This window comes from Eubalaena glacialis, chromosome 10, assembly GCF_028564815.1.
Source record: "Eubalaena glacialis isolate mEubGla1 chromosome 10, mEubGla1.1.hap2.+ XY, whole genome shotgun sequence".
Taxonomy (NCBI): Eukaryota; Metazoa; Chordata; class Mammalia; order Artiodactyla; family Balaenidae; genus Eubalaena; species Eubalaena glacialis.
In genome coordinates, this window is record NC_083725.1 from 112387247 (window position 1) to 112400818 (window position 13572).

Genomic DNA, 13572 nt, shown 5'->3' on the forward strand with positions numbered 1-13572 from the left:
CGCACAGCCACTTCCGCCATACGCGAGGACGTATCTTCCGGCTCAGGTCCTCAGAGCCGCTGTCTGCGGGACTGGTGCCCGGAAGTTCCCGGAAGTGGCCGGGCCTCAGGCTTCTGATGCGGGTCGGGTAAAATGGCGGTGGCCGCTGTGTTCCCGGCCCTTACGCGGGTGAGGCGAGTGGGGGTTCTAGGGTCCTAGGCAGGCCGCAGTGAGAATTGTATCTTGTCTTCCTCTGAAGTGGAGGCCGAGAGAAGCGTCCAACTGCCTGATAGCCCAGGGCAAGCGCAGACCCAAGGAGAGGTCGATCTTGCAACGTAGGGAGATTCAGGTTGCATCCGCCCTTGCCTGAGCCCACTGTGTGTCTGTCTCGTAATATCGTTGAACCGTCAGTCTTCGTGGGAGACCCAATTCAGATTTCACCTATTTCCCAGGTGGAGCTGGCCCGACAGCCTCTGGGCGCCCCTTCTCTCTTTTTTTAAGTCTCTCTGTTCTTTTTAAGTCTTTAGTATCTGTCATGGTTTCACATAGTTTCATAAGATCGTTTTTCTTTTTGAATATAGGCTGTTAACACTGTAAACTTCTCTCTTAGAACTGCTTTTGCTCAATCTCATAGTTTTGTGATGTGTTTTTGTCTCCAGATATTTTCTGATTCCCTTTTGATTTCTCTTTTTACCCAGTGGTGGTTCAAGAGTGAGAGTGTGTTTAATTTTCACTTATTTGTGAATTTTCCAGTTTTCCTTCTGCTGTTGATTTCTAGTTTCATTCTGTTGTGGTCAGAAAAGATGCTTTGTATGATTTCAATCTTTTTTGTTAAGACTTGTTTCGAAACCTCACATGCTGTCTATCCTGGAGAATGTCCTCAGTGTGCTTGAGAAGAATGTGTATTCTGCTGCTGTTTAGTGGAATGTTCTGTATATGTGTGTTTGGCCCTTTTGGCTTACAGCGTTGTTCATGTCCTCTACTTCCTTATTGATCTTCTGTCTAGATGTTCTATTTATTATTGAAAATGGCTTTTGAAATCTGCAAATATTATTGTGTTACTATTTCTCCCTTCAGTTCTGTCAATATTTGCTTCATATATTTGGATTCTCTGATATTGGTTGCATGTGTAAGTGTTGTATCCTCGTGGTGAATTGACCCTTTTATCATTATATTATGTCCTTTTAAAATCTCTTGACTGTTTTGACTTAAAGTTTATTTTGTCTGATTTAAGTAAGGCCATCTCTGCTCTCTTTTGGTTACCTTTTGCATGGAATATATTTCAGACTTTCACTTTCAGCCTACATGTTCCCTTACATCTAAAATGAGTTTTTTGTAAGGCATATAGTTGGATCTTGTGGGGTTTTTAAAATCTATTCAGCCACTGTATGTGTTTTGATTGGTGAGTTTAATCCACTTACATTTAAAATAATTACTGATAGGGAAGGGCTTACTATTGCCATTTTGTTCATTGTTTTCTATCTGTCTTGTAGCTTTTGTTTCCCTTTTTACTCTTTTGCTGTCTGTCATCCGTTGTGTTTCATTGATTTTCTTCTATAGAGACATGCTTCAGTTCCTTTCTCATTTTCTATTGTGTATAGGTGTTTTCTTTGTGGTTATTGTGGGGCTTACATAAAACATTTTATAATCTATTTTAAACTGATAATAACTCAATTTCAATCTCATACAGAAGCTGCTCTTTTACTCCTCCCACCTTATTGATGTCACAATTACATATTTTTGTTGTGTATCCATTAGCGTATTTTATAGTTTTTTCTTTGTCTTTTAACTTCTAAGCCAGAATTAAATGTGATTTACCCACCATCATTACAGTGTTACAGTATCCTGTGTTTGTCCTATATATACATTTACCAGTGAGTTTTATGCTTTCATATGCTTTTGTGTTACTGTCTAGCATCCTTTGTCTCCTTTGGGTTTCTTCAATTTGGATGTCCATTTCTTTCCCCAAATTGGGGAAGTTTTTGACCATTATTCCTTCAAATAAGCTTTCTGCCCCTTTCTCTCTTTTTTCTCCTTCTGGGATTCCCATAATATTTATATTGGTCAGCTTGATGATGTCCTATAAGTCCCTTAAGCGTACTTCACTCTTTTTCATTCTTTTTCTTTTTCTTCCTCTGATTGGGTAGTTTCAAATAAACTGTCTTTGAGTTCACTGTTTCTTCTGCTTGATCAAGTATGCTATTTAACCCCTGTAGTGAATTTTTCAATTTGGTCATTGTATTCTTCATTTCCAAAATTTGTTTTGTTTTTTTTTTTTTTATATTTCTCTTCATTGATATTCTCATTTTGTTCTTGCATTGTTTTCCTCAGCTCATTGAACATCTTGATGACAGTTATTTTGAGTTATTTGTCAGGTAATTCGTATACCTCTGTTTCCAGGGTTGGTTTCTGGAAGTTTGTTTTATTTCTTTGATTAGGCCTTGTTTTGCCATTTCTTCATGCGCCTTGCAACTTTGTGCTTAGATCCATGCATTTGAAAAAAACAACCACCTCTTCCAGTCTTTTTGGACTGACTTTGTACAAGGAAAGACCTTTGCCAATCGGTCCAGCTAGAGAATCTAGGGGCCTGTCAAACCTTTTGTGTAGAAATGTCTTCTCTAGACTTGTGCATGTAGATTCCCAAATAGAGGGATTTGCTGGCTTCTTTTTTCAGGCGCTCATAATCTCTTGCTCCCTCTGGTGTCTCTTTGTGGTACTACAGGTTCTCTGGAGCTGCCGCAAGCCTCCCAGCTCTCCTTCTCAGCAGCCCCCAGGCTTCAGAGTATCCCAGGTCCCATGAGCGCTGCAGGTTGGCCAAGATGGAAACCAGTCCCTTGTGCAGCTCCTTGAAAAGCAGGCGTTTCGGATGCATGCTCCTCCTTTCTTTCCATTGGCCTCTGTCTGCTGTACCATAGGTCCTCAGAAGCAGCAGCAAGCCGCCCAGCTCTCTTTGGTTTTCAGAGGCCCCCAAATATCTAGAGTATGCTGGGTCCTGTCAGTGCTCTGAGACAGGCAAGACAGAAGCCATTCTCTCAGGCAGCTCCCCAAAAAGCTGGAACGTAGGACACACATTCTAACTCTTCCTCCCCAGGTAGAAGTCAGGAATTGGGGGTTTTCTTCTGCTTGTTTTGTGCTAAGCCACAGGTAGGGACGATGGCGAGTGAGTGTATGCTAGTGCAAACCCTCACCTATTTCTCAGCAGCCCCCAACCTGGCACCTTTTCCGTCACACTTAGATTCAGACAAGACAGAAACTAGTCAGGCATCCCCCTGAAAGGCTGCATATTGGGTGTATGTTTCAGTCTTTTCTTTCCCTCCCAGGGAGAAGCCAGGAGCTGAGAATTTTCTCCAGTTGCACTGGGCTAAGCCAAGGGGAGGGACTATGTTGAATGAGTACCATAAATTTTTCTTCCAGCTGTAGTGCAGCTGGTTTTGTGCTCACCTGAGGTTCAGGAGCCTCTTAGCTGGTTTCTGGATTTCTCATAAAGGGAATTGGTTGGTGTATTGTTGGGTAGTTTGTGTCTCCATGGGAGAAGGAAAGTGTGGGACTTCCTGTTCCACCATCTTGCTGACATCACCACCTTCTCATTGCGTCTTGATAGTTTTTGCCCTTCTCTAGATTGGGAGACTTTGGGGAATTAGGGACCATACCATCACTGTATGCTCAGATTTTAACCCAGGCAGGTGATTAGAATGCAAACCGTATTGTAAGAATTTTAAGGGAATGCAAAGGAAGGAGAAAATATTTCTGCTGGAGAGGTTCTGGAAAGACACTGGTTAAGAACATGTTTGCAGTCAGGGGTGGGTTCCAGTCTTCACAGCAGTTACTATTTGGGTGATCTTGGTAAGTCATTTAACCTCTCCGAGCCTCAGCTTCCTAAGCTGTAAAGCGGGGACGGTATCAGCATAACTTCTTTTTTTTTTATTGAGGTATAGTTGATTTACAGTATTTTATAAGTTTCAGGTGTACAACGTAGTAGTTCACAATTTTTAAAGATTAAACTCCATTTATAGTTATTATAAAATCAGCATAACTTCTTAAGGGCTGAAGGAGATCAAATGCATTTTGCACGTAGTAAGTGTTGAGTGAATGACAAGGATGGTCGTCCTTGTTAAAAAGTTGTTTGTGGGGACTTCCCTGGCGGTCCGGTGGTTAAGACTCCGCATTTCCACTGCAGGGGGCGCAGGTTCGATCCCTGGTCGGGGAACTAAGATCCCGCATGCTGAGGCCAAAAAAAAAAAAAGTGTGATATTTGTGGCTTATTTGTTTCAGATGCTTGCTCTGTCAAGGCGCCACCTAGTGTCTCCTTCACTCAGAGTGACATCATTCAGACGCTGCTACAGAGGTGACAGCCCGACAGATTCCCAGAAGGACATGATTGAAATCCCTTTGCCTCCGTGGCGGGAGCGAACTGATGAATCCATAGAAACCAAAAGAGCCCGGCTGCTCTATGAGAGTAGAAAGAGGGGAATGCTGGAAAACTGCATCCTACTTAGGTAGGGGGATAGGAGTCTGGATGTCACTTCTCTTTGACTAGAGACTGGCTTTTCAACTTCTTTTTCTTTCTTGTTTCTAGCCTCTTTGCTAAGGCACATCTGCACCACATGACAGAGAAACAACTGAACCTCTACGATCGCCTGATTAATGAACCCAGTAATGACTGGGATATCTACTACTGGGCTACAGGTACTGGGCATGATAAGCAACATAAGGTGAAAAATAGGATGACTTGGGCTGATTTGAGTTTGGAATGGTATCCTGGGCAATTTTTTTTTCTTTTATCATGTAGTAGACTCTCAACCCAAACACTCTTCAAATTTTTCCAAAGCGTGCAAAATTTGTTTTATGAGGTAAGGTTCTTTGTTTGCAAGCAAAAGAAACCTATTCTGTCTAACTTAAGCAAAAAAGGGAATTTAGTGGAATTGTACGGGAAGCTCCCAGTATCAAAGGGAAGGTTGAAGAAAACCAGGCCAGGAATGCAGTGGAACGAGAGACAGCTCAGGCTGCATAGCACGAGGTCTTCAGGAGTCTCACTCTGGCACCACCTTTGTGAGGAATGAATTCTCACTGTGTATAGTTAGGATTAGATTTGGCTTTGAGTAAAAAAACCCCAAACAATAATGGCTTAAAGAAGACAGAACTATGTTTCTCTTTCTTGTAACAGAAGTTCAGAGGTAGATCCTCCAGAGTGCACAGAGGGGTTTCAGAGTCACGAAGGCCAGATTCCTCTTGACTTGCTGTTCCTTCACCCTCCGCCTGTGTAGGGCTACCTCATGACCCAAGATGGCTGCTGAGGCTCTATCTGTCATGTCCATATTTCAGCCAGGGAAAAAGAGTAGGAGAGTACACCCCATTTTTATGGATCCTTCTCAAGAAATTGTACACCATAATTCCACTTATTTTCCACCTGTCACACTTTAGTCACATGGCTACACCTCACCATAAGGAAGAAGTAATGTAGCCTATTCCACGTGCCCAGCTAAATTGGGGATCCTATTATCAAGGAAAATGGGAGAATAGATATTAGGAGACTTCTCATCCATTTCTGTCACTCTGCATCTCCTGTTTTTGTGTTTCCACTCAATATTTGAACCTTAAAATAGAAGCTATTCTATAGGTTCCAAGTGTGAAGTGTGACGATATTACAGGGTCTAGAGGCTTATATAACCGTTAGAAAGCCCACAGAGTGTAAAATATTTACTATCTGGCCCTTTATAGAAAATATTTGCCCCTGACTTAGCATAGTGCATTTGACATTCATCCATGTTGTTGTATCAGTAGTTCATTCTTTTTTTTTTTTTTTTTTTTGGCTGCATTGGGTCTTCGTTGCTGCGCTCAGGGTTTCTCTAGTTGTGGCGAGCGGGGGCTACTCTTTGTTGCGGTGCATGGGCTTCTTCTGTCACAGAGCACGGGCTCCAGGCATGCAGACTTTAGTAGTTGTGGCTCGCAGGCTCAGTAATTGCGGCATGCAGGCTCTGGAGCGCAGGCTCAGTAGTTGTGGCGCACGGGCTTAGTTGCTCTGCGGCATGTGGGATCTTCCCGGACCGGGAATTGAACTTGTGTTCCCTGCATTGGCAGGCGGATTCTTAACCACTGCACCACCAGGGAAGTCCCAGTAGTTCCTTCTTTTGTATTGAGTGGAATTGCAGCATGTGGATGTACCACAGTTTATCTGCTGACCAGTTGAAAGACATTAGGATATGTCCAGTTTTAGGCAACTATGAATAAAGCCTAAACTGTAAATCTTTGCATACAGGTTTTTGTGAATGTAGGTTTTAGTTTTTCTTGGTAAATGCCCAGGAAAAGGGTTTCTGGGTCATATGGTAAATGTATGTTTAACATTATAGCAAACTTTATTGATGGACATGAAAATTTGAATTTCGTATAATTTTCATGTGTCATGAAATATTCTTTTGACTCTTTTCCCTCAACCAGTTAAAAATCATTCTTAGCTCACAGACCATACAGAAATGGGCAGTATGCCATTGTTTGTCAACTCCTATGCCAAGTAAAAGAGGCCAGACTCAAAAGACTCGACACTGTATGATTTCCATTTATATGGTATTTTGGAGAAGGCAAAACTACATAGCAGAAAACAGACCAGTGATTGCCCAGGACGGAGTGAGAGGGGAGGAGGAGATGTTCCACATCTTTACCAACACTTGGTATTATCAGGGTTTAATTTGTTTTTGTTTTTAGCCATTCTAAGACGTATGTAGTGATGTGTCACTGTAGTTTTAGTTGGCACAACCCTAATGACTAAGGATATTGAGGGTCTTCTCTTCTCTTTTCTTTTCTTTTAATATTTATTTATTTATTCGGCTGCACTGTGTCTTAGTTGCTGCATGCAGGATCTTTGATGCGGCACGCGGAATCTTTTAGTTGCGGCACGCGGAATCTTTTAGTTGCGGCATGTGGGATCTAGTTCCCTGACCAGGGATCGAACCTGGGTCCCCTGCACTGGGAGCGTGGAGTCTTACCCACTGGACCAGCAGGGAAGTCCTGAGGGTCTTTTCAAGTCATTTGCCATTCATACCTCTTTGGTGTTGTGTCCCTAAATCTTCCTCCTGCCTTTTTTTTTAATTGGGTTTTTTGTTTTCTGTTTCACTACCAGCATTTGATGCTGTAAATTTCCAAGCACTGCTTTAGCCTTATGATACAAATTTGGATGTGTTGTGTTTTCATTTTCATTCAATTCAAAATAGTTTCTAATTTCCCTTGTGACTTCCTCTGTGACCTGTGAGTTATTTAGAAGTATGTTTAATTTTCAGATATTTCCAGATTTCCCAGGTATTTTTCTGTTATTGATTCCATTGTTGCCACAGAATGTATGCTATATAATTTCAGTTCTTTTAAATTTCTTTAAATTTGTTTTATGGCCTGAAATGTGTATATCTTTTTTTTTTTTTTAATATATTTATTTATCTTTGGCTGTGTTGGGTCCTCGTTGCTGTGCACGGGCTTTCTCTAGTTGTGGCCGGTGGGGGCTACTCTTCGTTGCCGTGCACGGGCTTCTCATCGCAGTGGCTTCTCTTGTTGCGGAGCACACGGTCTAGGTGCGCGGGCTCCAGTAGTTGTGGCTCGCGGGCTCTAGAGCGCAGGCTCAGTAGTTGTGACGCATGGGCTTAGTTGCTCGGCGGCATGTGGGATCGTCCCGGACCAGGGCTCGAACCCGTGTCCCCTGCATTGGCAGGCAGATTCTCAGCCACTGCGCCACCTGGGAAGCCTGAAAGGTGTATATCTTAATAAATGTTCCATGTGCATTTATTTGAGCACAACATGTTGTTCTGCAGTTGTTGATGAAGTTTTCTGTAAATATCAACAAGGTCAAGTTGGCTGATACCGTTCTTCATGTCTTGTACATTCTGGTTGATTTTGTCTGTACTCTCTATCAATTAATAAGGAGTGTTGAAATCCCCAACTATAATTGTGGATTTGTCTATTACTCCTTTCAGTTCTCACGGTTTTTGCTTCATATATTTTATAGCTCTGTTATTATGTGAAGACATATTTAGGATTGTTAGATTTTCTTGATGAATTGAGTCCTTTATCATTATATAATGTCTATCTTTATTGCTGATCGTTCCAAAGTGTCTGATAGTAGTCACTCCAGCTTTCTTTTGATTAGTGTTTGCATGGTATATATTTTTCCATTTATATTAGTTTTCTATTGTTACCACAAACTTTAGTGACTTTAAGCGACAACCGTTTATTAGCGCACAGTCCTGTAGGTCAGAAGCTGTGCCCAGATCTCACAGCCTGAAATCAACATCATCTCTTCTACATTCCTGCCCGGAAGCTCATTCAGGTTTCAGGGAGCATTCATTCCCTGAGGCGTAGGACTGAGATCCTGGTTGTCTTGCTTGCTGTTAATGTCTTTCAGCTTCTAGAAGCTGCTCTCGGGTTCTTGCCACATGGCCCCTCCGTCTCAGCATTGGAGATCCTCCCTCACGTGGAATCCCTCTCATGCTTCAAATCTCTCTGACTTCCCCTTCTGCCACCAGCTGGAGAAAATTCTGCTTTTAAAGAGCTCACGTGATAAGGTCAGAACCACCTGGATAATTTTCCTGTCCTGACTGTGCCATATAACATAACCCAGTCATGGGTGTGAAGATCATCATATTCAAAGTCCTGGGGATTACACAGGGCTTGTACACAGGGGAGTGGGAGATACTGAGGGCCAACCTAGAAGTCTGCTTACCACACCATTCTTTTAATTTATCTTTGTCTTTATATTTAAATTGAGCTTCTTATAGGTAGCATATATAATCATTCTTTTTTATCCAGTCTTATAGTCTTTATCTGTTCATTGGTGTGTTTTGGCCATTTACACATAATTAAATTACCAGTGTGGTTGAACTAAAATCTGCCATCTTTTTTTTTGTTTCCTATTTCTGCTGTCTGTTCTTTGTTCTCTTCCCCCTCTGTTTCCATGGATTTTTTTTTTTTTTGAGTATTTGAAATTTCATTTTATCTCCACTATTGGTTTATCATTTATATCTCTCTATAATTTTTTTAGTGATTGCCCTAGGATTTACAGTATACATCTTTAATTAATCATAGTCTACCTTCAAGAATAGTATACTGCCTCATGTATAATGTAAGAACTTTCAGTAGTACACTCCAATTTCTCTCTTCCATGTTTTGTGCTTTTGTTGTTCCACTTTTTACTTTTACTTACATTGTAAGTCTACACTACATTTCTATTGTTTTACTTTAGACAGTTATCTTTAGAGCAATTTAAAATAAGGGAGAGAATACATTGTATTTTGTATTTGTAAATATGTAAATTATAACACATATATAAATATGTATGTAACATATAACACATATTATGTATAAAGTACATTATATTTACCTTCATTTTAATCATCTCTGGAGATCTTCATTTCTTTACGTAGATCCATGTTTCTCTGGTATCATATTCCTTCTGCTTGAAAAACTTCCTTTAATATTTCTTTTAGTGTAGGTTGGCTATAATGAATTCTCTCAGCTTTTGTTTGTCATTTTCAAAAGATATTTTCAGTGGATATAGAATTACAGGTTCACAATTATTTCTTTTATTTTTTAAAATGTTTTATTTATTTATTTATTTATTTTACTTATTTACTTGGCTGCACTGGGTCTCAGTTGTGGCAGGTGGGCTCCTTAGTTGCGGCTCACCAGCTCCTTAGTTGTGGCATGCGAACTCTTAGTTGCGGCATGCATGTGGGATCTAGTTCCCTGACCAGGGATTGAACCCAAGCCCCCTGCATTGGGAGCTCAAAGTCTTAACCACTGCACCACCAGGGAAGTCCCCACGATTATTTCTTTCAGCACTTTACATGGGCCCTCTTCTTTTGTGAGGCTGTTAGTATGCAGGATCGAGTCAGTCTGGTTAGGAATTGAGCTGGATTTGGATCTGTGTTTTCTGCCTTATGTTATTGTTGGAAATTTTTCATCCATTATCTCTTCATATGTTTCTTCTGCCTCATTTTCTTCCTCTTTTCCTTCTGGGATTCCAGTTACACTTAGTTTAGACTGATATTGTCCCACAGCTTTTGGATTCTGTGTTTTGTGTCTTTTACTCTTATTTTTCTCTTCATGTATTAGTTTGAGTAATTTGTATTAGATAATATTTATTGACCTTTCTTCCACTTCACTAATTCTTTCCTTGACCATTAAATCTTATGATGAGTCCATTTTGCTTATGGGCTACTATATTTCTGTTTTTATTTTTAACATTTCCATTTGACTTTTACAATTTCCACCTCTGCTGGAGCTCCTTATCAGTTCATGCATTTTTCCTACTTTTTCCACTAGCACCTTTAACATAATAGTCATAGTTACTTTATTTAAATCCCCTGTCTAATAGTTCTAACATCCGCATCATCCCTGAGTCTGTTTCTGTTGATTGCTTTGTCCCTTCACAGTGTGTTGTTTCTCACTTTTCTTTTGTGTGTGTGTTAGACACATTTGATTAAATGTTAGACATCATGAGTCAGACAGTAAAAACTGAGGGAAATGGTATTTGTGCTTAGAAATGGGCATGATTCTTCTGCCGGGCTGTTGGAATGGGAATCGAGTCCGCCTAGTTAGGAGTTAAGCTTACTTTGGATTTTGTTATTGCTTTGGTTCCCTTCAGTTCACCACCAGCCTCTATTGTTACCATGTGCATCTTCCTGTATTTCTGTGCTTCAAAGGAAATCTCTCTCCATGCTCTTGCCCTTTCCCAGCTGTAGATACCTATTGATTTCCACTTGGTGCTTGTTGGTTTGGGGAAGAGAGGGTATTCTCTATTATTCTGGTCCAGCTTTGGTCCCTGTGGCCATGGGTCTTGGGGGTGGGCTTTCTCAGTGATCCTGCTGGTCCCATCAGGGTAGAGGATTTTTTTTCTTTTACCCTTCCACCAGCCCAAATGTGTCCTCACATGTGCCCTGTAGGAGACAGGATTCGCTGATCTACTCCCAGCCCCTTGAGGCTTTTGTTCTTCGGAGAAGGAAGGGCCAGGCTGGCCCTTATGCTCTTTTGGGTGGGCGGGCAGTATTGGCTGCTCCCCTCCTCCTGGCCTGTATCACTGAGGGAGGCTGTCTCCAGCTTCCTGCTCTGGACACAGTCTTTGTCATGCGCCTACTTAGTGGGGGATTGTTGAGAAGAACCTGCACATTGGGGCAAATTCTCCTTGTGTCTGTGGCTCCCAGAGATTTTGTACTCTCAGGCTAGCCTACTTGGCTTTCAGCAGTTGATGAACAATTTTAGCTAAATTCTTCTTACCTGTTTGTGCCCAGCGCCTCGTCTTCCTGTGCCCTGTCTCAAGTGAGCATGTGTTCATATCCATTTTCTCCTTTGAGGGGGCTCTCTTTGCTTAGATTTTATTCTCTTGGGTGCCCTGTGACCTCAGCTCTCTGATGACTTCAGAAAGTTATGATAGTTCTACTTTATCTGACTTTTTCTTGTTGGGATGAGTATAATGTTCTTTCTAACTTTCAACATCCTAGGGGGAAGCCTAAACCTCCTTGATCTTATTCTGATTGTCACACACAAAAAAACAGATGCCAGGCCCAACAGATGCCAGGCTCTCTGCCAAGTGAGGGGAAGTCAAACTTTGTTTTGGGGAATTCCCTCTCCTAGCATTGTACTTAGTCTTGCTAGGAGGGTAATTCCAAAGCATATTACCTAAGGTTTCCCAGTGGGAGGCTTTGCTTGTAATTTGAACCTTAACTGAGCATCTCACGGTTGGAAAGAAAGATCGGAGGTGAGCAGCATCCTGCCAGACTCTCTTCCTCTGGCCTGAGGCTGGCATCCTCATCTCTCTGCTCTCGGTGCGTTTGTTGCCTCTCCATGCAAATCTGGTTCTCCAGGTTCATGTTAATTTGGGGGGCCTCTATTAGCTTTCCAGTAAATTCTTTTATGCTTAAGTTTACTAGAGTTATCAGTGACTGTCACTTACATCCAAGGATTTCTGCCTCAGGAAGTATATAGGCTAGAAGGGAAAACAGTACTCAGAAAACAACTGAAGAACCAAATGCAGAGCAAAACAGTACGGCCAAGATTGGACAGGCCAGGGGTCAGCAAAATTGCTCATGGAAGACCAGATAGTAAATGTCATCGTCTTGCAGTCATATGGTCTCTGTGGCAACTACTCAACTCTGCCATCGTAGCACAGAAGCAGCCACGGACAGTATGTAAACAAGTGAGAGCAGCTATCCCAATAAAGCTCTTTACAAATACTGGCTGCTATAGGTTGCCAACCCGCGGTACAGGCTGCCGTGTATATTCAGAGGAAGAATGGAGCTGCTCTGTGTATCCACTGTGGTTTTTGGCCAAGGCCAGAGTTTCGAGTTTCAAGATTCTTATAACTGACAACTGACTGACCCACGTAATTCTTTTTGCCCATCCTTCTCTTGCAGAAGCAAAACCAGCCCCAGAAATATTTGAAAACGAAGTCATGGCCCTGCTGAGAGACTTTGCTAAGAACAAAAACAGAGAGCAGCGACTGCGGGCCCCAGATCTCGAATACCTCTTTGAAAAGCCACATTGAGCTGAGCGCCACTGCCTGCCTGGCCTCTGTCTGCGGATGCTCACTGCTTATGATGGGTATTGGCCTTGATGTCCTGCTTCTCCTTAGATGCTCAGCCCACCCAGACCGTTGGTCCTGTCTCCAGTGGTGGACCCGCCTCTCTCCTGAGGACATGTAAATGTTCAGTGTGTCTCATTCTAAGACCTTGTGGTTCCGTTCTAAGCCTCAAAGCGTTTTGTCTAAGTTACCGGTGTTCGGGCCTGACTTTCTCTGGCTCCACAGGAGGGCACTGTAGGGGAAGCGACTGTGCCAGCTCGTTGCTTCAGCCAGAAGTGAGCTCAGTGCAGAGGGGCAGCCAGCTCTGCATGCTGTGTGGAAAGCTCCCCGGGTGACCCAGGGCTTTGTTCCAGTGAAATTCCCCCTTCCAACCTGGGATGGTTCTTTCTGCCAAGGGAAGCTGATCCAAGCCCCCTGAGTGGAATCCTTCAAAAGGCCCAGCAGGCAGAATGAGGGCAGTGGGCAGGAATGGTGTGGGCGTGCTGCTTAAGAGTCAGCATCCTCATCAGATTTTCTCTAAAATGCTCACTTTGTAAACTGAAGGATAATTGAATATTAAAGAGTATTTTAAAAAGGAAAATCACAACTCCCCAGCCCTCACACAATTATTTTAATTTTGTCTCTTCTCGTGTAATCCACAGGCATACGTTTATAGAGCTTTACAAGGTCACAATCATAGGTTTTATCTTCATGCAGCACTATAGCAAACATTTTCTGTATTTCTACAGTCTCCACGATCGTTTTAGTTGACAAACTAATAACGCATAAGAAATAATATGTTAGGATGAATTAGCTGAAAGTGTTTAGCTCTAGGACTAGAAGATTTCGACATTGCCAGGAGGGTAGTCTCACTGGAGGAATTTTCCCCTAGGAGCTGTAATCCGATCAGAATGGCCATCACCCAGACTGGGCCAGGACCACTAAAGGTGAGGAAGGCAGGCCAGAATTGCTAGGCAGGCGGTTGGTGAGCACAAGAGCTGCACGCGGGCAGGAAGTACACGTTTCCAGCATTATTGAGCTTCGGGGTTCCCACGGAG

The 13572-nt window shown here is 42.3% G+C and overlaps 1 protein-coding gene across 2 annotated transcripts; it reads left to right on the forward strand.

The window, feature by feature from the left end:
* Positions 1–43: 43 nt before the first annotated feature.
* On the forward strand, positions 44–13121 carry SDHAF2 (succinate dehydrogenase complex assembly factor 2). 2 transcript variants are annotated; one of them, XM_061201839.1, is made up of 5 exons: positions 44–168; positions 4252–4475; positions 4556–4665; positions 8363–8522; positions 12369–12442. In XM_061201839.1, exons 1-4 carry the CDS (start codon positions 133–135, stop codon positions 8503–8505), a joined length of 513 nt encoding a protein of 170 aa, XP_061057822.1. In that variant the 5' UTR covers positions 44–132; the 3' UTR covers positions 8506–8522; positions 12369–12442. The 2 variants fall into 2 exon arrangements, with proteins under 2 accessions (XP_061057822.1, XP_061057823.1); XM_061201840.1 differs by lacking the exon at positions 8363–8522 and having other exon boundaries at positions 59–168; positions 12369–13121.
* Positions 13122–13572: the final 451 nt, after the last annotated feature.

Coding starts and splice junctions, on each gene's coding strand:
- SDHAF2 (XM_061201839.1), top strand. CDS start 133: ATGGCGGTGGCCGCTGTGTTCCCGGCCCTTACGCGG. Junction 169..4,251: donor TGTTCCCGGCCCTTACGCGG/GTGAGGCGAGTG, acceptor TATTTGTTTCAG/ATGCTTGCTCTGTCAAGGCG. Junction 4,476..4,555: donor GAAAACTGCATCCTACTTAG/GTAGGGGGATAG, acceptor TCTTGTTTCTAG/CCTCTTTGCTAAGGCACATC.